Consider the following 23,758-nt stretch of genomic DNA (forward strand, 5'->3'; position numbering starts at 1 on the left):
ATTGGGGGAAAATTGCTGTAGTTAAGGGGAGGCTGCTATGTCTTCACTCAGCGCTTCATGCTACTAATGCATGTTATAAGAAATTGAAAAGTGTGTCTCTAGTGTATTGGTTAGCGCACTTGCCTGGTATGCAAGGGGACCCAGGTTCAATTCCTGGAGGAGGCAAATCACTTTTCTTTCCAAATATTAATTTTGGCATAACATTCAGAAAATTCAATTTCTCACTGACTTTGATGTTCATTGACTTTAAATATATTAATGTAAGTCTATAAAAAATAACACATCTAAAATGCAATCTAATGATCTTAGTCATTGGATCTTTCCAGGCTGTTATGCTGTAATTGAGCCATTTCATAGAGTTTTGTCTACTACTGCAGCAGACATCTTTAGTGCAGATGGTAGCAGGCAAGGAGCCAATGATATTTCAAAAGAGAACTTTGAATGACTGGCAGGTAGGCTCTGGTGATGTGATTGAATTTATGCTATAAATGTGACTTTGGATGAGTGATATGTTGGTGTTAGTATGATGTGGCAGCTTGTGATTGGTTGGGTGAGGCTTGGAAGCTACTAATTTACATGAGGTCACCAAAATTGGATTTGGATGGATTCTTGAACTATCTGCTGTGGATACATTTTTAATAATCGTGATGCTTTAGAGGTTTGCAGTGCTTATACTGATGCAGCAGATACATTAGTTTCATTTTAAAAAACATAAAAGTGAAGAAACTATGAACATCATATAACTTTCAAATATCAATTAATACAATTATTCATAAATCATCCTCAGCATTTTAGCAAGCATTTTTTAACAAATTTTATTTCAAAAACATGCAGCAAATACACTGATTCAGTGCTTGTACCAAGCTGACAAATATATCCAAATGTTTTCTTTACAACTGCTATTTAAAAAAGAAAGAAAAAAGGTTTTGTTATAGTTATCATTTCACTCTTGTGTAGAAAAGGATACCATGTCTTGCATATGCTAGTCTTTCAACTAAAAATTTCCTTGTATTTATATATTTCCATTGCTTTCAGGTTCAGATGAGTATAGTAATGTGACTTGAAGAGGAGACAGTGGGTAACATAAAAGTGATTGTTGTGGTCTTTGAAAAAAGTGTTCAGAAGGATCAGATTTTTTTGCATGCCCAAGGTGACGATGGGACATGGCATTGGTATTCAGAAATGCAGTGTAACAGAACCAGCTGACGTGCCAATCATTCAAGATTCTTGAAAGCGATTACTTCATCTCCTTGCTTAAAGTCATTTGTATTTTTTACTTTTAATTCACTTAATTTTACATAATTACGAACTGCATGACCCATCAAGTAGAACCAGAGGTACGCATACTCTGGGGTCTGATTTCTGCATGGACATGTGGGCATTTTCCCAGTCCCTCTATTGATTAGGGGCTCTCAAATTATAATTAAAATAAACATATTATTGCCAACAAATCAGAAATACATTTCCTTTTCAGAAAAATATCTGATTTCAGTTGTACTACATAATATGGCAGACAGGAGCAGCATAAGCAAGTTCAAGGGGTGCTGTGCACCCAGGAGGCTGACTGGAAGGGGAGGTAGCAGAGGCTTTTGTTTAGACATTAACATTTTTAAATTTTGGAATGATGAAAATCCAGACGATGCAGCACACTGTCATTCGTTTGAGCCATGCCTTGACGATGAAGATGTTCACAAAACTTGAGGGAAAAGAGACAGGGCCTGGGCTTGTAATACCATAAGCAAGAATGGACACTATCATGTGACACAAAAGAATTCAGGATCTCATTTGTTTCAAAGCGTGGAGCACCATAACCCCCTTGTACTCCCCTAGTTTCTGCTCTGGGAACCCTGAAGTAGGTATTAGGTAGGTAGTAGGTGTTTACCAATTTGATCCAAAAAAAGAAAGAATATAATGGCTCATCAATAAGAAATATAACATGAAAAAAGTTATCTGGCATAATTGAGAATGGCATACTAAAAAGCGGGACATATGGTCAAGTAAATTTTGTTGGGTAAACAATGTGCACAGATTTGGACAGATAAAGAGATCATGTTTATCCCAGAATCCCCCTAAGCTTCAGCCTCCCACCAGGGTCATCTTTAGGAGACGGCACATGAGGCTTTGTACCTGAGTGGCAGGTGAGATCTAGCCGCCCCTGATGGCAGAAGCTGACATCTAGTCATCATCATCATATGTGTGTGAGTCATCCAGTTGCAAATCTTGTTAAGCGCCAACCAGATTTTTTTACAGAAAGTGAAAAAGAAACTTTTGTAGAGTATTTTTTGAGCTCACACTTGTTAAAATATGAATTTTGTGCTGTTAAAATTTTAAATTTCAACCAGTCAGCTCTAAAAATACACTCTACAAAAGTTTCTTTCACACTTTCTGTGAAAAAAAAATCTGGTTGGGGCTTAATGAGTTTTGCAACTGGACAACTCATATGTTAGAGTAAAACAAAAAAAAAAATTCCTGCATTTCTTCCAGTTCAGCACCATTGGCATCACCCTGAAAATGCACTGATCCACATTTAAGCTAGCATCACGGTGATGAAAAGGCCAGCAGCATGAATAAAAGCATCCTGAAAAAAAATGTTCCATCTCTGAAGAAGCGCATTTAAATGGCAAACATTTTAGGGAAAGGGGATTGCTCCCTAGAATTCCTCTTCCTTGCTACAGCATTGCTTCCAAATAGGCAAATGCAGTAGTAGTTCACTGTGCAAAAGTATGGGACCTGAACGATTTGACAATAGACTATTTTTTGCTATTTAATGTCTGGTGAAATGATCGTAACCCACAACTATGATTATAATTCTGGGGTGGTTAAATCAAATAAAATGCTCAGTTTTATTCTTAAAAAGGTCTCTTTGTGTTCTTTTAAAATCTTTCCCTACTTTTTCAATGTTAAGTTCACCCTGGCTTAGAAAATGTTATAGTTTTCGAGCCCACACCTTCAGAAGGACATACTTAGTCAAGAGGGTGCAGAGAACAGCTACTCAGGCTCTTGTTGGCACATGGAGCTTGAGCTACAAAGCGAAGCTAGATTTTTTACACGTTTCCATGTGCAGTCGATCGAATGCTTTGACAAGGGGACATCAGTATTAATTAGTAAGAGGCAATTCCAGGTTATTGTGTCATAAGGAATTTTTCTCTAACAGGGTTGTGAATAAATGAAATAGATAGATGTAATAAATTTCATCATAGTTGACATGCTTAAGAAGAAATATGGTAATCATGTTGAGATAAAGAAGCTATCCATACGTAGATGAAGTCAACCATAATTTATTATGTATGCAATGTATTATATTTTTCTCATATGTTTTGTTCATGAATCTGAATAAAAATTTTAGAGAATATGCACCTTATATTCCTGTATTATTGACAGTAACTTCCCATGGTAACATTCCCTTCTTTAATGTCTTGACATATATAGCTGTTAAAGTTAATTTTTAGCTCTTGCAGCTAATTCAAAGCTAGTCTATCCAAAAAAAAAAATTTCTGCCATTCTTACTTCAAGGAATTCAAATTACTTTTTATGAATATGTTTAGTACAGAATAATGCCTGACGACCGATTAGTAGAATTATAAAAAAAATTTCATGAATGAAAATTATGTGTGTCTTATAAGGAGCTACAGCCTTTCCTACAAAACCTTTTTTTTTGCCGGTCCTTTCTCTAAATGTGACTTAGAAATTATGGTGCTTCTGCATGCTTAACTTTTTGAAAGCAGTGTAGTCACACTAAAAAGACATTATACCACATTGTGTTGTTTCAACATGTCCCAAACTGCTTTGATCAAACTGAAATCCCTTTATAAAAATGCTACAAAACCTATTCATTTTGCAGAAGTGTTAAGTAATTATTATTTTGGTGCAACCCTTGTAAACAGCTGTGCAAAAATTAGCCAACAATTATTAAATAACACAATGAAAGGCCCCCCCCCAATTAGTTTATGTAAGAATAATGATCATAAAATGAGTCATAGAAACAAAAGACATAACAAATTGCCATCTAATTGTGGATTACTGTTCCATCCCAAAAGTCCTAATTAATTCATGAATATCGTCCATCACTATCAGCTTAGAAAGAAATTGATCTTTCACTTCAAACAAACATCAATGTTTTTCGTACACCCATCATTAGAACTCCATACACAAGTCAGAAGTAATTTCTATTGATTGCACCAATTGAAAGGTTGAACGATATATTTATTTATCACACAAACATCACTATTGAAACTTGAGCAAAGATATGTCACACTCACACGTATCAGAAACATTCACAATTAAAACTGAAAAGAAATCAGGGTTCTTTAGAGTATGGGGCTTATTTATTGGAAGTTAACAGGTAAGTTATGTGAATAAGAAAACTACAGCAGTGAAATGTGCTTTAGCAACTATGAAGAAAACTATGCAAATGTGATTCTGAAGAAAACTATGCAAATGTGATTCTGAAGAAAACTATGCAAATGTGATTCTGAAGAAAACTATACAAATGTGATTCTGAAGAAAACTATGCAAATGTGATTCTCAAGAAAATGCACATGCACCTAGCAATGATTATTTCACAATTAAAATTTTACAGCTTTTCTTTGCAAATAATGTTTTTAAATATAGTATCGATTAGAAAATTTCTTGCTTGCCAGTGGAAAGGTCATCTATATAATGTATAACAAAACACAGCATAAATGATAATACTGAGTTCTTGATACCTTGAATTTGGTACTCGTCATTATTTATATTCATAAAATTCAAGAGGACTGGAAAAGTCTATTAGCACTTTGTTACTTTTTAACCCATTTGCATTCTTCTAAATTTTTTGGCAGTCCTGTATCACAGCACATCAATAAGACCTTTAGTGTGTTGCGCAAGCTTGTCATTCCATGCTCAGTAATAAAAATACTCACTATTTGGAGATTATTAATGGATGAAAAAAGTTTTATGAGAAAAATTAAAATAGTGGAATTTTGTAAGTGCAATGTAAGCACCACATTGATATATGGGACATACTTTTATTGATAAAATTTGACTTTGCAATAACTCAAGATATCTCAAAGTGCTTCCAGGAATTGACATTTCTTGGAATTACCAAAAATTTTGGTTATAAAACATCAATTAATAGAAAATAAACTAAATATTATTAAAAGTACTTTGAGATACCAAAAATTTGAGTCATATAAGTTTTGATTCATAAATGTTTTACGTAACTAATATTTTTTAATTCTCATGTGGAGTCATGGACTACACAGATCTACTGTCATCGACTAATTTATCATTCAATTCACCCAAAAAAGAGCAGTTGTATAAGAATATTGCAGCCTAGAAGTGGGATATATAGAGATGGATGTATTTTGAACGATTGGATGGAAGTGATTAAGTGATTATGCTTAGTAGATGCTCTTAACTTGGTTTCATATCATAGTCAATTGAAAAACAGGCACTGAATCATTATATAATACAAGAGATATCCATATGCACTGCCATCTACCTGTCAGTTGAAAATAATGTTGAAATGATAGTATTTTTGGAATGCTGTCAATCTGCTGTAAACTATAACAAAACTTTTAAAATGAGAAAGCCTATATTTATATTTGCTCCTTGGAGTTGGGAAACCACAGAAAACCAACTTCAGCTGATTAACCATAGCAGTCAATAAACCAATAGAATCAAACCCTGGACCCACATGAGGCCATCATGATACCTACATGACTAAACAGACTGCCTAAAGAAAGTAGCCTATACAATTGTTTGTTACATGATTCATCACGCAATCCTTAAATTTACACGGTTTCACATTATCCAAAATGATTATGCTTATAATTATACTTAATGTTGAACAACATTATTGATGAGGATAATGATAAAAGTTTCTGATATACAGGTGTCTCCTTGTTTTTGCGATATTTTCAGATAACATGATTTTGATGTTAGATGAGGAAAATATAGATAAACACTCAAATCTAACTTACTAGAGCTCATATCAAATTCAACTCACTTTATACAATTTTGTCTCGAATGATTATTTTACAGAACTAATTGTGATGTGAGCAATTCGTAACCATGTAAAGCAAGAGATACCTGTATTCAGATCACCTCTATTCTTTTATATCAAATGAAATAATGCACAACCAGTATCTTACCTTCATCCCAATGTATAACTATTAAAAAGAGTGAAAAGTTTTGAATAACTTATGGCAAAAAATATTTTTTAACATATAATTATGGAAATAAGCATAGAAATGAAATTAATTAAACAAATGAGCAGCAATTATTTTGTTAGCTTGTTGTTCAGAATTCCTTCAAAATCTTAAATTTATTATACAAACAAAATTAGTGAGCAACAAAGTAAACTTGTGTTACAACTGCTGAAACATAATGGCTGGAGTGTTGCACTTTTTTGTGCTTTGTTTTTAAATCCCAATGCTCAATCAGTTAAAAAATAATACAATTATTTAATATCAATAATTCCTAGACAATGTGTCATGAAATCAGAAAGTGAAAAAAGGGTGATATTTTGGATATAAAATTATATTCATACAGTGAACAGGATGTTCAAAATTTTGTTTAATGGAGTGATAGAGTAAATCAGAAATCGAGTAAGTATCTATATGAGAAATTCAGTTGAACATGTAACCAATACATATTGTGCACTTATTTCAAGTTTTAAAAATTGGAAAAAAAGTGTCAGACCTGAGGTATCTCAAGTACTATGATTGAGAGCTTTCAAGCTGACTGGCTGCTGCGAATGAGTAATCTTATGTTACCCCTGCATAAATGATCAAACATTTCCAGGAGCGATCTTAATTTCCAAGTCTTATTCTCAATGTAAAAAGTTTGGATATCTTACAGCTCATATGAACAAATGAAATTAATCAAGTTCTCACGGTACAGATGTATACAAACAATGATTGAAAAGAACACAGAACAAAGAGATTTTTCTAAATATTTTCCACAAACTAGATACATTTTAAATAGAATCATAAATAATCACAGGCTTATAACAATACTTATATGCTAAATTAAAAAAAACAAGAGCACAAACGCATACCATAATTTATTCACACTATGAATACGTTTTGATATCTCTATAAGAGAGAATCTGTATGAATAAAATATACACATTCTTATAGATACAAAAATGTTCAAAGTGCAAATTTTATGGTATATTTCTATTTGTTTCAAATTTTTTGTGCTGCCTATTTTCTAACCAGTTCGACTGTTATCAATATTGATACTTAGTGATGAAAAAAGCTAAATGTTTAACCATTGGTTTAGCCATCTTGAGGACAATAACTTTTTATATGTAGTTTAATTTTCATGTTACTAAAGAAGAGAATAATTTTAATTTAGTTTCTTGTAACATTAAATGAAAACAGGGTTCCCACCAACTTAATTTGGAAGCACAAGTGCAATTATTATAACTACATAAATGAAGCCACAAAGAATCATCCCACATGTGATACTTAATAGTATAAAGAAAATAATTCTCTAAAACCATAATCAATGAAATTAATTTAAATATTTACTTCCTTATACTTAGTTACATGAAATAAAGTGCATTCCTGGGAGGGGAGGGGGGAAGTTCCTTTTTTAATTTTCATACTCATGAAGGAAAGGCACCAAGATACAAAATTTAATTTTTTATACAGTTCCCCCACCCATAACTTCCAAATAAAAAGTTGTTTGTTGTCCTGTCTCTGCTCAGCCCAAAAAAAAAAATCCCATGTACCTAAGTGCAATATTCGCCAAGATAATTGAATGTTACAGAAGCATCTCAGAATTTAGAAAAGTTATAATAAACTGCTACTTTGAAGACTCTTTTGAATTTTTACATTTTCCCCCCTCAAATTTGTCTTTTAATATATGCTGTTCTTTCCCTAATTTTCAGTGAATTTTGAATTTAAACATCTCAGCTAATTTTGTACTTAGAAAAACATAGATTTTTTGCTGGGCTCAAGAAAGACTGAGCAACAACTTTATAATTGGGAGTTAGGGAACACCGGGACAACATAAAAATTAAAATTTTGTATCTTGGTACACATACAGCCTCTAGTGAAATAAATGACATACCTTAAAAATATGCACATTATTTGGATACTTTTTTAATTGAAAGTACATTTCTATAGCCATCTGTTCACTTTAATATATGTACCCTGTACATATACATGTACCCTGTATAACATGCTAATGATACAAATACAAATACAATGCCACAACAGGCAAATTGCCCAACGAGGTGGCTGACTTAAGAACATCATGGATCCCCGAGCCATTTTTTTGGAGGCCCTACCTACTACTGCTACACCACACATGCACCCCCCCCCCTGCGGACCCCCAACAAATCGGTACATGCGGGAATGTGAGTGTACGTGTAGTGAAACCTTACGTGAAGTTTTTTTTGTTTCTCTGTAATGCTTGTTATGTGTAGTGCTGCCATCTGCCACCAGTTTTTCTAACTATGAGTGAAGTGTTACGATTTAATGATTTATCATTGTAGGACTGTTGCTCTCTGCGGCAAGACTTTTTAACGGGGAGATAGGCTCGCATTTGCGCCTTGAAGTTGGGAACCACAGAAAACCAACTTCAGCCGACCACCACTGTGGGGTCGGCTGCTTCACTAATATCTTTACTTTCTGGTTGCTACATGAAAATTTTCTTTCTTTTATCCAATAATTTTTGGACAGCAGCGTTTTCTTTCATTGTACCTCTGTTCGTAAAAGTCTGTTCTTTTTCAGCTTATTAAGTTCATTAAACCTCTTCAGAATTGATATATATATATATATGTCGATCTGGGAGGAACCATTATAGTTGAAAGTAACAATTTCGAATTCTTGTTTCAATATATATTCTGAGAAATACACCACAATGCAGATTCTCAGTATATTAATGTGTGACAAATAAAAAAAAAATCTTGCAAGAAAATCGTATCAGAATCTATTAATCCTTCATAAGGTATGATAATGAGAATGTTTTGAGATATCATCTTTGTTTCAAAATACTTTTTCAATATAATAATAACAGCAATAATTATTCAAATAGTTCTGAATTTATAAAAAATAAGAACAAAATATGTAATTCTTAAGAGTTTATGAGAAGAGGTTTCTAAAAATGAAGAAGATTTTAGGGAGTCATTTGCTGCCATGAATAATATTACTCCACCCATTATAAATGAAGCATAACACAAAGTATATGGCCTCAATTGAATGAATATTATGAATCATATGATGAATTCAATTGACAAATATTACTCGAACTAAAAAAAAACTGTTAGCAGTAACACAATTGTACTAAAACATTTATGGGAGGAGAAAGAATATAGTATGTATCACTTACCATAATAATCCAGTGGACGAGCTGTAAGCAGAAAACAATTAAATGAAAAATATTATATGTTGTAAAGACGCATATGTATATATACAGGGTACATAACAAACAGGGGGTATGGCATTTTACTGGCAAACCATAGATCGTAGGAGGCATACTTCCAATTAGAAAATATTTCCAAATAACGTATAGTACTTAGATATGTCATTCATGTTTCAAGGGGTCGTATAGTTATTAAAATAAAAAAAATACCTTTCTACACAGTCCCTGTGTGCCCCAAAACCCAATTAGAAAGTTGTTGTCCTGTCTCTCCTGATGCCAACAAAAAGTTTCATGTTTCTAAGTACAATATTCACCGAGATATTCAAATTTGAAAAAAGGAGAAGAGTTGGGAGAAACAGCTCTGAATGCAGAAAACCATTTTACCCACATTTAATGCTGTTTTTTTTTCAAATTCCTCCATTTTTTGAATTCAAATATCTAAGTGAATATTGCACTTAGAAACATGGAAATATATATATTGGTTAGCATCAGGAGAGACAGGGTAACAACTTTCTAATTGGATTTTGGGGCACACAGGGACTGTATAAAAAGTTTTTTTTTATATTTTAATCACTATACAACCCCTTGAAACATGAATGACATGCCTGAGTACTACACATTAATTGAAAACTTTTTCTAATTGCAAGTATACCTCTAGGATCAAAGGTTTGCCAGTAAAATGCCATACTCCCGTTTGCTATGCGCCCTGTATATACATGCAAAAAATATATATTGAATATGACAACTTTCTAAATGGCAACATTCAACCAAAAAAATATACATAGATTACATATAGTAATATTCATTTTTTTTATAATGATAAATCTTCAAAAGGTATCATGATTTGAAAATTTTTGTATTGTACAGCAGTACAATTTGTGATTTTTCTTCCCACCACTACTATTTTATGCAGATGAGGGTGCATTGGATTCCTACCATCAATATACACTTCATTCCAAGTGGCATCTATGCCTCAGTTAAGAAAGCAAAAGATCATTCGAAGATAGCCCAATGGCACAACCATAGTGTATTTGACACTTGAAGACCTAAAAACTTGTGTGAAAATTATGATATACATATTTTCATAATAAAATATATTTTTTATATACAGTCAAGGATCACAGCTAATATGAGCATTTATACAGTAAAACCATCACGGATTTGCTAGTTATTATTTTTTCTAGTGCTCGAATAAAAATTTGCCACTTGTCAGTCGAGTAGTTAGGGAGCTAATCTCTGACTGCAGGTCTGGGTTCAAATCCTGTTTCGGGCATTGGTGTCTATTAACATTTCAAAAAAATTTCCTGGACAAATAATACAGATCTCTTGGGAATACATCAGGATCACGTTATATTATATTAAAAAAAATATTTAAAATTTCAGTTAATACAGTGAAATCCTGATATAACGATACTCTGTGGAACAAGAGAAAATATCATTGTAGAGGGATTATCGTTCCATCAAAAGACAGTATTATCATCACATGCCACAAAATTTATGCTGATGTTGTGTGACATCTCTTCTAAATGTTATTAAGATAGTGGGAAAGCATTTATGGACAAGTAAAAACTATCAGATCTTGGAAACCTGTGAATGTAAATATAAGATATATTTAGAATGATATACAATAAAAGTCTGTTATAATAAGTATGGCTTATAATGAAAATCTCGCTATTTTGAATAATTCATGATTGTCAAAAAGAGCTAATGTTAAAGATACAAAAATATTTGCTTATAGTGAGTTGTTTATGAATGAAAATCAGAAGACATTTGCTATAACGACAATGGAAGTTCTCGAAAAGCATGTTTTCTTTTCAGTTTCTTGAATTATACGTAAACTGAAGAGAGAAAGAGACTGGAAAGAGTGGCACTTTATTAAATCTCTTCCTCCTATTTATAGGTGTTTATAAATGGGCATGTCAGTATTTCCCCCATAGATAAGACCACATACTGTATCTTATCTTTTTGTTATCTATATAGAAAGTGGAAAAACATAACTTTATACGTAGGTGCATTGGTTGAAAAGGTGGGGCATGACTTCTGGTTTTGATATCAGTGTTATTTCCCTTGAAAAATTCCCTCCCCTTTCTTGGATCAAAAACTGAACAAAGGGCAAACACAGGTCTTGATCATTTTCTATGCCTTAAATGTTGAACATTTGTACAGTTGCAGAGACTACTGCATTTCACAAAGTACAAAATTTTTTTATACAACTAAACATGGTGTATGCATAATCAGTTGACTCTAAATGGATATTTTTTCAGCAAAAGTAATTTAAAATAAAAGGAAACAAACAGAATTTATCTAGTTTGTTTTTTCTCCATTTATATGTTCCTGCAGTGCAAAAAAAAACTAAAATTTGTTTATAAGAAGTATGTTATAACGACAACTTTCCCCTCGATCGTGAACTACCATTATAACAGGCTTTTACTGTAATTTTATACGTATATTTTAGAATAATAATTACAAGTAGAACTAAATATCTTCAAGTGAAAATCATTTTGACGAGTGCTACATTGTTTCAGAAAAAAGTTGTCAGAATTATAGTGGAGATCAGATTTTTGGAAAATTATATGTAAGGACAAACAGATAGACATGACCGCTGACGGGGGACACACATTTTTTTACACGTCAAAGTCTGGGGAAAAATTGCATTTTCGGCAAGCTAGAGTAACAGCCAAGATTGTTTTGATTTGCACTGTACTGTGAAATCTGGGTTTCCTCTCAGAAAGCATGAAAATGTCTAAGAAACATATTTATTGGAAATTGAAAAGGGCAAAATACTTGCTCTCAGAGAAAATGTGATGTCTGGTCATGAAGTTTCAGTATGAATTAAAAGACTGAAGACTTGTTTATAATTTCACAAAGGATTCCGAGAATTATAGACTAAAAGCTCATACAAGAAGGTCTCTCTCTTTCAGTGAAGGACAATTCTGTGCAAAATGTCGTAAGTCACTTTTCCAAAAATTTGGGTTGTTCGCATTCCGGAGTCTCGTTCGTCAAAATTTTGGAAGGTGGCAAAATTTTATCTTACTCTTTCAGTTCATGAGGAAACAAAGGAAGCAAATTGTAATAAGTCAAAATAAGCCACAGTATTGCATTTTTGCAAAATATTGTTCATAAATTTACCATTGTGAAATTTTAAAAAGTGACTTATAACATTTTGCCATCTGAGAACAGAATTATTCACAGTGCTTCCATGAAAAAAATCCTCTGGTATAATTCTAAGGGATCACAACTTGGTTTGCACAAGCCAAACTGAGTGTAATATGTTAAAAAATAATCTTAAAGAGCAGTATGCAAAACTGAAGTGCAAACCTCTCCTTACAAAACAGTGAGCTGAATTCACCTACCTATCTTTCAATGATAAGCAGAATTATGTTGTTTTCTCTGAGGAGAAAGCCTTCAATTTCGACGAATCCAATGGCTTTAAATATTACTGGCAGGACACACACCATGACAGAGCCATATTTTTGAAATGTCAATTTGGAGATGGATCAATGATGGTTTTGCATCCCAAGGAAAAATTCCAATTGTATTCATAAGCTGTAAAATCAATATGGAGGCACATCATGACATTCTAGCACAAATCCTATTTCTTGAGATGCCTCAAATAACTTCTGGACAGTATATTTTTCTCAACAGAACAATGCTCCTGTACATGTTTAAACGTCCACTAGAAAAACTCCTTGAGTGGCCACGTAAGAGCTTAATCTTAATCTTTTAAAGCTGGGGTTCCCAAACTGAGCTCCGCTGAAGATTACTTAGTGCTCCGCGATGAGATAGGAAAATAAATCATTTTTCAGAATATTTAAAAATTCAAATTTATTCCAGGTTAGAGCTGGGAGATAACTTTTTTTTAATAATCAAAGAAACAAAATATAATGTTACTTTTAATCTAATAAAATGTTTTGGATCAAATATCGGAGGTTTTGTTTTTGCACTAAACTGTGTATATCCAACCAACGGGTGCAAAATTCCAGGGGTATTTCTTTCTGTGTTAAGCCCACGCATTAAGATAGCCCTGAACCATATGTCATCATTGATCACTGCACTTTTATCTACAATTTTTCAAACCACTTCCTGAAAGAATTCTAAAGCTATTCAACTGAAAGGCTGTCCAGTGTCAACCATTCCATTAAATGCTATTAGTGAGATTGGAAATCATATTTGCCATGAAGTCCCTATAGATTTTTTCCAAACTATCAAGTTCTAAGGGCATTGTGAGGCCTGGCATCACCATAGTTCAGAAAACAATTAACAGAAACTTGACTTTCATCATTGCTTCAAAAATGTATTGAACACACTTGGCTAGCACACTTCTCAGTAATATTCTCAGGTAAGAAAAACCTATCCTGGTGAGAGATGGCAAGTGCTGCTCAAGAATTTTGAAATAAAATGACAGCCATTTCCTTCACAGTTTTATTTAATTTATTTTTTTAGATATGGCCCAATTTTTTAAATCAATGGATCCTGTATGCATGAATCAAGATTTTGTCTTTCACGGTTTAGAAATTTATTTTAATATCCTCTGTGGAATTTTTTTAGAAGAAACTGGCACTTCTTGTAAGATTTAGATATTTTCCACATGAAAAGTGGTATAAATGAATAGACTTTATAAACAATATCTCAATGATTTTTAATTGGGGAAACATAAAAGTTTCAATTTCTCCACAATTTTCATTAAATGGGGATGAAATTATCACCACTGAATTTTTTTTAGCTAATAATTTTTATTATTTACGTGCAGCTAAAAGTATACCTTGGAATATCTATCCCTATCAACCACCCTTCACAAGAAACACCAAGTGAACATTGCAATGTTTTGGTTTCATTTTTAATTTTGAAAACAAAAGTGTAAAGGGAGAATTAGGGATCGGAAGAGAAAGTTAGGTTGCTGGACATTTCATATGTATAAAATTCAAGGGTGTCCCCATGGATCAATTGTATATCCGTGAATTATTGAGGGAGGGGCAGTACCCTGGGCTTTCAAATTCTGATCCGCAACATATTGTACATAAAATAAGCTTCCATCGATGCATGTACACAATTTACATTATAGAATTTCTGATTGAAAAACCAAAAGAATAATTCTCAAAAACCTGAAAAAATGAGTATTTTTATGAGAAACAAAAAGGCAGCCGAAAGGTGAGTTGAAGGTGCTATGTCCTGTAAAAGTGGGATGTATGGTCTGCAACATTCGATTTTTCAAGACATTGAAAATGTTCTTTATAGTGCCACGTTCGGGAAAAGGTTGGCCACCCGTGCTAGAAAATCTTTTGCACTACATATTGCTTATAAAATTGCTTATTCTGTGTGTTTGTCATATAAGTGCTAGGTGAACATTATTGCTTCACAGTGAACTTTCTGCTAAAAAAGTACTCTGCAACCTAAAAAGTTTAGGAACCACTGTTTTAGAGAACTTATGAAGCATTTTGACATGAAGCATAGAAATAGTACTTAGATCAGGATCTTATGACAACCATCAAATACGCTTGGAAGAGGATTTTGCAACAAGTTGTTTATGGTTTATCCCAATTAATGATATCCAGAATGATTAAGAATATAAAAGAAAAGTGTGTCTCTCTTGATTATTAAAATGATTTTGCATATAATTTTCAAGTGCGTCCACACTCTCTTTTTCCAAAAGCTGACATTACTATAATTTCAACAATTTTTTCTGAGACACTGCAACACTCATCAAAATTATTTTCACTGAAAAATGTCTTGTTCTACTTGTAGTTATAACTCGAAAATTTTCATATATTTACATCCACGTTTCCAAGATATGACAGTTTTTTTGATTGTTCTTTAACTTTTTCTGCTTTGGTGTCACCAGAAAATGCACCTATTCACAGCAAAAATTATAATTGATTTGTTGATTGATAAAATTAAGTGTATATTGTTTTGGTCTTGTAATGAGGTTTACTGCATTCAAATTCTGTGTACCACAGAAAGTAGCAATACCAACAATTTCATGAATGCTTCTGATGATCAGGTGGGACAAAATACTGATATTACACGTGCCCAAGGAAAAACAAAACATATCAATGGCCCAGTTCAAAAAGACAACAACTCAGAAAATTGAATTTTTGAGTTGTGCAAGCCATGGGGGAGTGAATATATTGCAAAACAGCAACAACTTCCAACAATGATTATACACTCCCTACTGTTATTAAATCCGAGTGGAATCCCATTAAGTTCCATAAAAAGTGAATCTTTAAAATGCAGATATCTCAAAACATAGAATTTTGAGTTTTTGCCTTTTTGAACTGAGCTGTCGATATGAAAATGTTAAATATATTAAAGAAACTTTTGAGCAAGATATAAAAGTTATAGGCACTATCAAAATCTCTAAAAGATATCATTATAGATGGATTTATCATTGGATACAGTTGTATCAAGAGGAGTTTAATAATAGACTACAGTCAATTCCAAACAATATTTGAAAAAATTATTGCAAAGGGATTTATTGCTACACCGAGTATCGTTGTATCAAGGATAAACTGCATGAAAACATCTTATGACTTACAGCACTAGTGATTTTCAGTAGTAGAAGTTTGTACTTCGCCAGGCAATCATTAAGGAAGTACAAAAGCAGATTGATGGTTTTACCACCAGTGGGCTTTTTAAATGTATACTGCCCTTCTTCTGATCTAGCCGCAAGATACTTACCATCCCACTTAGCCCCCCTGTAAATATGCCTTTCAAGGGTCCACAGACTGAATTTTAAGCTCTATATTAGGCAACTATTACAGTAAAATCTTGATTAACTAAAGATCAAGGTTATCCGGGGTGTATTCCATACATTGACTTTGAAAAAGGAGGTTCAGTAAGAGAGCTATGCGTTGTGACAAACTGGTTCCACTACAAACTCAGAGTGTAGCATGAGCTTTACATGTTATGGTACTGGTTTCCAAATGTATATATAGTGATATTTAGAATGTAAATTTTAAGTACAATACAGTAAGGGGTACACCAGGGTAAATAGAACCGAATACGGTTTGTGGAATTGAGTTAGCTTCTGGGAATGGCCAAGTAGAATTCTATTATGACTTATGCTTTTAAGCAAAACTTCAGAGAATTGCTACTACATCTATTTTTTTAATGGCTCAACACTGTACCAAGTGATTACAAAAATGAAGTTTCTATATTTTTGTAACCATCCAAATTTGAGTCTGGGGAAGTTCACATTTTCTCCTTCATATTTGCCTCACATAATGCCATCTAATGTGAAGGGGATTATTACAGTGCTAGTTTTTTACATACTGAAGTTGTTAATTAGATTTGTATTTTAAAAATAAAAATTTTGAGCTTTTTGGTTTAAATAAATTTTTTTTCAGTATTTATATTTTCATTTATGAATCATTTTAAGAATGATTTTGAAGCACAATCAGTCATAAGTTCCACTTGCCTCATTGTCGAATCAAGTAGAACTCATGGCCAATTTAAACCAAAAAATTAAACTTAAAAAGAGAACACTGAAGAAAATAAGTTCAAAACAATAATTCTTTGGAAAGGCACGAAAAAACTCCCAAATTTTGAAGGTGTTTTGTGAATTTCTCCAACATAGATGCTAAGCTGAATTTGTACTCAGGAAGTCAATGGTTATGGTCTCACTTACCTTGGAGTACCTTATTTTATTTAACACAATATCATACTGATATATTCATTTGATACTTTTATTCTATAGTAATTTTAAATAACCTTTATGCTAGCATATTATTTCTCTCTTGCTCTAATTCGTGCTTTCATTTATTTTATTTAACCTTAAAATCTCTGTAAAGTCTGTATTGTCTAAATTTTCAATCATCCAAGGCAAGTTCATTCCACATTAGCTCAGGTAATTGGAATCCGACTGTATATAAGTATGAATGTGTATATTTTATATAACATGAAAGTTTGTCTGGTTTTAAATAATTTTGTGGATTAAAATTTTTTAGAGAGAGAACCCTCTTGTTAACAAGGACTTTTTATTCATTGTTGATACAGTATTATATATTTCATATATCCTTCAGCATGCACTAATAAGAGAAACATATTACAGTCAATAAATTCTATAACAACCCTACTCATCCGAGCGAAAACAGACATCATATTGGGTGGTAATTATATCAAAAAGAAAACGTGTATGAAAGTCATTTGGGAGTTAACCTACTGGTTGTTGTAATGGAATAGTCACTATAATGGGGGGTTGTTATTACGAGCGTCAACTGCATAAAGCAAAAAAATAATTGTAAGTTTATTTTTCAATTGTGATGCTTAATGATGCGGTTCTAAATTCCTTGATGTTACTTATCAATTTTAACATTTTTATTTTTTCGTAATGACCAACATGAACATTTATTTGTTTTTTGTATGAACAGACAGATTTTATAACATATATTTTATATTTAATTTGCCAATAGATATACAAAAGAGTCTCTATACAAATAATTTCTATTTAACAAATTTTTACAAATACAAATACAACGCCACAACAGGCAAATTGCCCAACGAGGTGGCTGACTTAAGAACATCATGGATCCCCGAGCCATTTTTTGGAGGCCCTACCTACTACTGCTACACCACACATGCACCCCGCCCACACACCCCTACCCCGCGGAACCCCCAACGAATCGGTACATGCGGGAATGTGCATGTACGTGTAGTGAAACCTGACGTGAAGTTTTTGTTGTTTCTCTGTAATGCTTGTTATGTGTAGTGCTGCCATCTGCCACCAGTTTTTCTACTATGAGTGAAGTGTTATGATTGAATGATTTATCGTTGTAGGACTGTTGCTCTCTGTGGCGAGACTTTTTAACGGGGAGATCGGCTCGCATTTGCGCCTTGAAGTTGGGAACCACAGAAAACCAACTTCAGCTGACCACCACTGTGGGGTTCGAACCCGGATCCTCGCATCACGAGTCCGTCACTATAACCACTCGACCACCACAGCGACCACCAACAATGCTCACAATCATGCAAATTTATTCTCACTAGGAAATTCTTCTATGAAATGAAAAGGCTTGGTTATGCAGAGACTCGACTGTATTATATATCATGCACAAGTGAAATGGAAAAATAAAATAAATTCAGAAATATATATATGGAAAAAAAAAAAGCTTTTCTCATAATAGACAGAGTGAGACAGTGTAAAAAAATGGTAGTATAGTAAAAACATGATAATTCTTAAGCAAAGGAAGAACTAATTTTTATTTTAACTGCCAAATCTTTTGAATAGTTTATGCCGTAGATGAAGACAAAACATGATATATGTATTTATTCCACAACTATTGTAACAAAACACACAGAAAAAATGATTTGAGATTTAAAAAAACAGTATCTGTTGACTGGTAACTATCTTCTTGCTATCACTCATTAAGAGCTTATCAATACTCAGCAAATATGTATATATATAGAGGGTGCATGGCTAACACCTCAAATCTTGGATTACTGGCAAACCATTGATCTTATGATCTTAAAGACATGCTACCAATTATAAAAAAAATAATAAATAACGTGTGGACCTCAAATAAGTCATTCATATTGGAAGGGGTTGTATAGTTATTAAAAGAAAAAATTGCCTTTATACGAACACCCTCTGCTCAAAAACCCAAATAAAAAGTTGTTGCCCTGCCTTTCCTAAGGCAAAAAAAAAAAAAATGTGTGGTAGGCCAGGTTGATAAGATACTCGCCTAAATTACTAAAGGACGTCTAGAGGTGTCGCAAGTTCGATACCCGGTTCATCCTTGTCGGAATATAACATTACAATTAGGCCCCGTGGAAATGGTCCTTAATCTAATCATTTTATATTTTTAATTTATTTGTGTCTTACCCTGTTTTACTTCCGGAGATCACAGGATTGTGTGCTGCCGATCTCTTCCGATCGGCCGTCATGTTCACATTTTGCAAATGTTGCCAGATTTCATGTCATTGTGTGTATGTGCGTGCAATATTTTATTTCTGTATAAATATGCAAATTAGTTGTATTACAGTACCGCCGATTGTGGTTCGATACTCGTTCTCTTCAAATACCAGTGCCGTGCTGGGAACAGCACATTTCACATTCCTTCAGCTTCAACGTATCTGTACTAACAGATACTGGTTCATCAGACGTTCCGTCTTGGAGAGCTGTTACGCCGGATCTCTTCTCTAACGTCACAATGTGCTGAATATTCAGTACTATGCTTATGGCACTGTTCCAGTCCCTCTGCTACTCCTCCAGCTTGCCGCCCTGCCACCCATCTGGATTCTCCTCATGTATCATTCTTTCGTATGATGTGAGCTCGCCCCAGATGACAGAGACCTGTCAACGACGTCCCAGGACTCAACCACTGGCCATCTGCTGCAACACTGAAAGACTCGAGCTTGTGATGGTGTTGTGAGAGGCACCTCAATAGACTGAACTGGTGAGACCGAACCATTATGTTTAACTTTTGTTACTAAAAAACTTTAATGTAAAATTAATGTTGAGATAACAGAGTTAAAACAAGTTATTTCTGTAGAAGGCATAAAACTTAAAAATAACTGAATAAATGATTATAAGTGGAAAACAGCGTCCTTCATTTTTGTCATCGGTTCAATGATTCAATGCTGGGAAACATTAAAAATAAACTGGGTATAAATATGGTTGTTGCAAGAAACTTTCCTGACACAGGGGTACAACAGAAACAGCAACATAACCACAGAAAAAGATAATTACTGTAAACTGGGGTGACTTTATGCCAAGGTTCCGGGTATGTGCCAATCACAGATTTTAGGATGCAAGCACTTCCTGGAAGTTTATGGATGAATTATTGGTTTCAAGGTTTTTCATGTCCATCCAGGAGTAGATGACTCACCGACCACATTTATTGCATCATATCCTGTAAACTGTTGTCTGGAGAATTTTTTTTTTTTGGTTATACTATGATTTACATGAAATTTTTCAAGTACATGTAAACCTCTCCTGGTGTAGTCTGTGTTTTGTAGAAACTAGGTAAGTTAATATTTTTATGTAGAAGTTATAATTACAAATACCTATTTGAATTGTAAAAATACTGCATGTTGGCAAAAATATGACACATAAACAACAAATGGGGATTCAGGTGGTGACTTTGTGCCACCTGTTTTTTCAGTGTTTTTGTCGCTTTTTTACCAGTCTGTTATTGTTTATTGCTCCACCAATGCTTGCAAGTATGTGCAGAAGCTGGGTGGTCGACCGCATTGCAATTATTCAAATGAAACACTTTAAGAGACTTTTCATGTGATAAAAAACAAGCAGATGCTCACCAATATTGATTATAGTGAGGAGGCGTGTGTTGGTTCCCAAGGAAATGGTTATGGCTTCAATCAATTGTATTCCAGGATTTTTCTAACAATTTCAAACTTTATTCGAACTTCTCTGTTACTGTTCGAATTAATGTTCTCAAAAAACAGTCGCTCGTTACTCCAGCACAAAGTCATGATACATCTTTTCCTTTTCAGCAGCTGCTCGATAGCTTCCTACATGTGTAAGGGCTATAAAGAAAGTTGGCAAATTTTACTCATGGCCTGACCCAGCCAATGAAATTTGGAATCTGAGGAGCCAAATCCTAATGAAAACCAAGAAACTTTGACCGGCCGCTATGGTGGTTGAATGGTCATAGTGACGTACTCGCATCGCGAGGACCCAGGTTCGAACCTCACCGTCACCATAGTGGTGGTCAGCTGAAGTTGGTTTTCTGTCATTTTCTAATTAGCTCTTGTGTGCAGAAAATGAAAGTGGTGCGACAAAACCGATTGAATGAGCCAACAAAAAAAATTTTCCCATGTTTCTGAGTGCAACATTTGCTGTGATATTTGATTTCTAAAAGCAGAGAAAAAAACCAGCATAAACTAATGGGAGAAAGCATTTTCCACCCATTTATGCTACTTTTTCCCAACTTTTCTCTTTGAATTTAAATATTTTGGCAAATATTACACTTAAAAACATGGAATTTTTTTTTTTGGCCTCAGGAGAGACAGGGCAACGATTTTCTAACTGGGTTTTTGAGCACAAGGTGTCCACATAAACAGTTGATTTTTGTATTTTAATAACTATACAACCCCTTGTGATACGAATGACATATCTGAGGTCCATGTTATTTGGATATATTTTCTAATTGGAAGTATGCCTCTGGGATCAATGGTTTGCCAGTAATTTATAGTGTGGGTATTAGCTCTGCACCCAGTATATATAGGGTTGTCCTGTACGTGCTAATGTGGCCTTTATCTCATCAACTGTCTACTGTAAAGGTATAGTTTCAATTTAAAAAATGCTCAAAAAGCTTTCAAAAATTACCTTGTACTAGTTTTGAGAGTGAAAATACAGTGTGTAACAAAATAAAAACTCTGAACTTTTATACGGTCCCCGTTATCCAACTTCCAATTAGAAAGTTGTTGCCTTGTCTCTTCTGGAGTCAACTGAAGAAATTCCAAGTTTCTAAGTGCAATATCTGCTGAGATATTCAAATTTAAAAATCAGAGAAAAGTTGGGAAAGGACAGCATAAATAAGAGAAAGGAGCATTGTCCATTAGTTTTTGCTGTTATTTCACAATTTTTCTTTGATTTTTAATTCAAATATCTAAGCAAATATTGCACTTTGAAACGTGGATTTTTTTTTGTTGTCTTTAGTCAATACAAGGGGACCAGTATAAAAATTTAATTTTGTTGCACACTGCATTTTCATTCACAGAACTCGCGCAGGGTAATTTTTGAACACCTTGTGAGCATTTTTTAAATTGGAATCATACAACTACAATAGGCAGTTGATGAGATAAAGGCCACATTAGCACTTACAGGACACCCCGTATATACGGGGTGATTATAAAAAAACTATCCCGACATATGGGCCCCTAACTATCATACCATTCACAGAAACTGAATGAAATTTTGGCATAAGGTATTTTGAGGTATGCGCTCAAGAATGATATGGAAAACAACAGTGTCACTCTAACAGTTACGGTTACAGTGAGAAAATTTTGAAAATATCAAATGACAACACCAAGTTTTTTGTATTGGAATGCGATCTCCATACTGAAAAACACTAAATAGCGTTGGAATGGCACCTGTAGCACGAAAATCCCCGGAGCTAGCCAAGGAAAAAGTAAAAAGGACTTTGCCGTGCACCAGAGCATTAATGTTCGTTTCATTCGTCACACCGTTTCTTCGGCTGAGATCCCAGCCTGATTAGTCCTCCACAAGGTCATGTGGAAAATGTGTGAAACACAATAAAATGCTTTATTTTATGCTGCTTCTCTGTCCTTATTGTTTGTCCTCACTTTTAGCCTATCTACCGCCGGTGATTTTCATGCTACAGTTGCCGTTTGAACGCTATTTAGGGTTTTTCACAATGGAGATCACATTCCAATACAAAAAACTTGGTGTTGCCATTTGATATTTTCGAAATTTTCTCACTGTAACCGTAACTGTTAGAGTGACACTGTTGTTTTCCATATCATTCTTGAGCGCATACATCTAAATACCTTATGCCAAAATTTCATTCAGTTTCTGTGAATGGTATGATCGTTAGGGGCCCATATGTCGGGATAGTTTTTTTATAATCACCCCGTATATAAGGTAAACTGAGGTAAAGCAAACAGCTCTTTTTCAATAGTTGAAGTTCAGCGTAGCACCTACATTGGAGAAGTCAATGAAACTTCTTGAAAAGATGGCAGCAGGTTATTTGAATTATTCTTTTTTTAGAGATAAAACTATAACCACATTTTGTTCAGTGCCCCATTTTAATTAATTATTAATTAATTTTATCTTTATTAAAGATTAATTAATTTAATTAATTATTAAGATTTATTTTATCTTTAATGGAGTGTTGGTTCTGCTTGCCCCCTCAAGGAGGCAAGCAGAACCTAATGCTGATTGTGCTTTAAAATCATTCATAAAATGATGATTCAAAAATGAAAAAGTTTAAACAAAGGAAAAAAATTCATTTAAACCATAAAAAGCTCAAACATTTTATTATTTTGGTATAAAAAGCTAACTTACAACTTTAGTATGCAGAAAACTCAATGTTTAATTAACTTCGGAATTCGAGGACGATGTCGCTCTCCGCTATCCGTACAAAAGGTTTTTAACAGCTGGCTGATGCAAAGATATACTTAGGAAAGACAGAAAATTCTACTACCCCTTGCGAGGAATAGAACCCATGACCTCTTGTGGTCTAGGGCGCTCACCTGGCAAGTGAGAGGTTAGATTCCCCGCCAAGGCAGTAGAAAATTCACAATGTTCAATTAACTTTGAAATGTAGAAAACTCATAATGTAAAAATACCCCACCTATAAATATTATCTGACATTATATGAGGCAAATAAGAAGAAAAATGTGAAATTCACAAAAATGCGGGGTATGGAGTTGGTGTAAATGTATTGAGTTTCACTTGCCTAGGCACAGTAAAAATGTG

At 33.7% G+C, this 23,758-nt stretch overlaps 1 protein-coding gene across 10 annotated transcripts in view; it reads right to left on the reverse strand.

The window, feature by feature from the left end:
• LOC149065495 (cytoplasmic dynein 1 intermediate chain 1-like) overlaps nucleotides 1-23,758 on the reverse strand; it is a 123,672-nt gene that overhangs the window by 35,948 nt on the left and 63,966 nt on the right. For 5 of the 10 annotated variants that reach the window (XM_089253672.1, XM_089253670.1, XM_089253668.1 and 2 more), the window contains 2 exons: nucleotides 9,328-9,348; nucleotides 6,135-6,152 (listed from right to left, as the gene is read on the reverse strand). The exons of 1 other annotated variant lie outside the window; for it this stretch is intronic. In XM_089253672.1, coding sequence (XP_089109798.1) covers nucleotides 6,135-6,152; nucleotides 9,328-9,348 — 39 coding nt within the window. The remainder of the gene's footprint in view (nucleotides 1-6,134; nucleotides 6,153-9,327; nucleotides 9,349-23,758) is intronic. 4 more of the 10 variants (XM_089253673.1, XM_089253671.1, XM_089253669.1 and 1 more) reach the window with 1 other exon arrangement.

Source organism: Pholcus phalangioides, unplaced genomic scaffold (assembly GCF_987345545.1).
Source record: "Pholcus phalangioides strain wild (caught in Gottingen) unplaced genomic scaffold, Ppha-v1.0 ptg000039l_1, whole genome shotgun sequence".
Lineage (NCBI taxonomy): Eukaryota > Metazoa > Arthropoda > Arachnida > Araneae > Pholcidae > Pholcus > Pholcus phalangioides.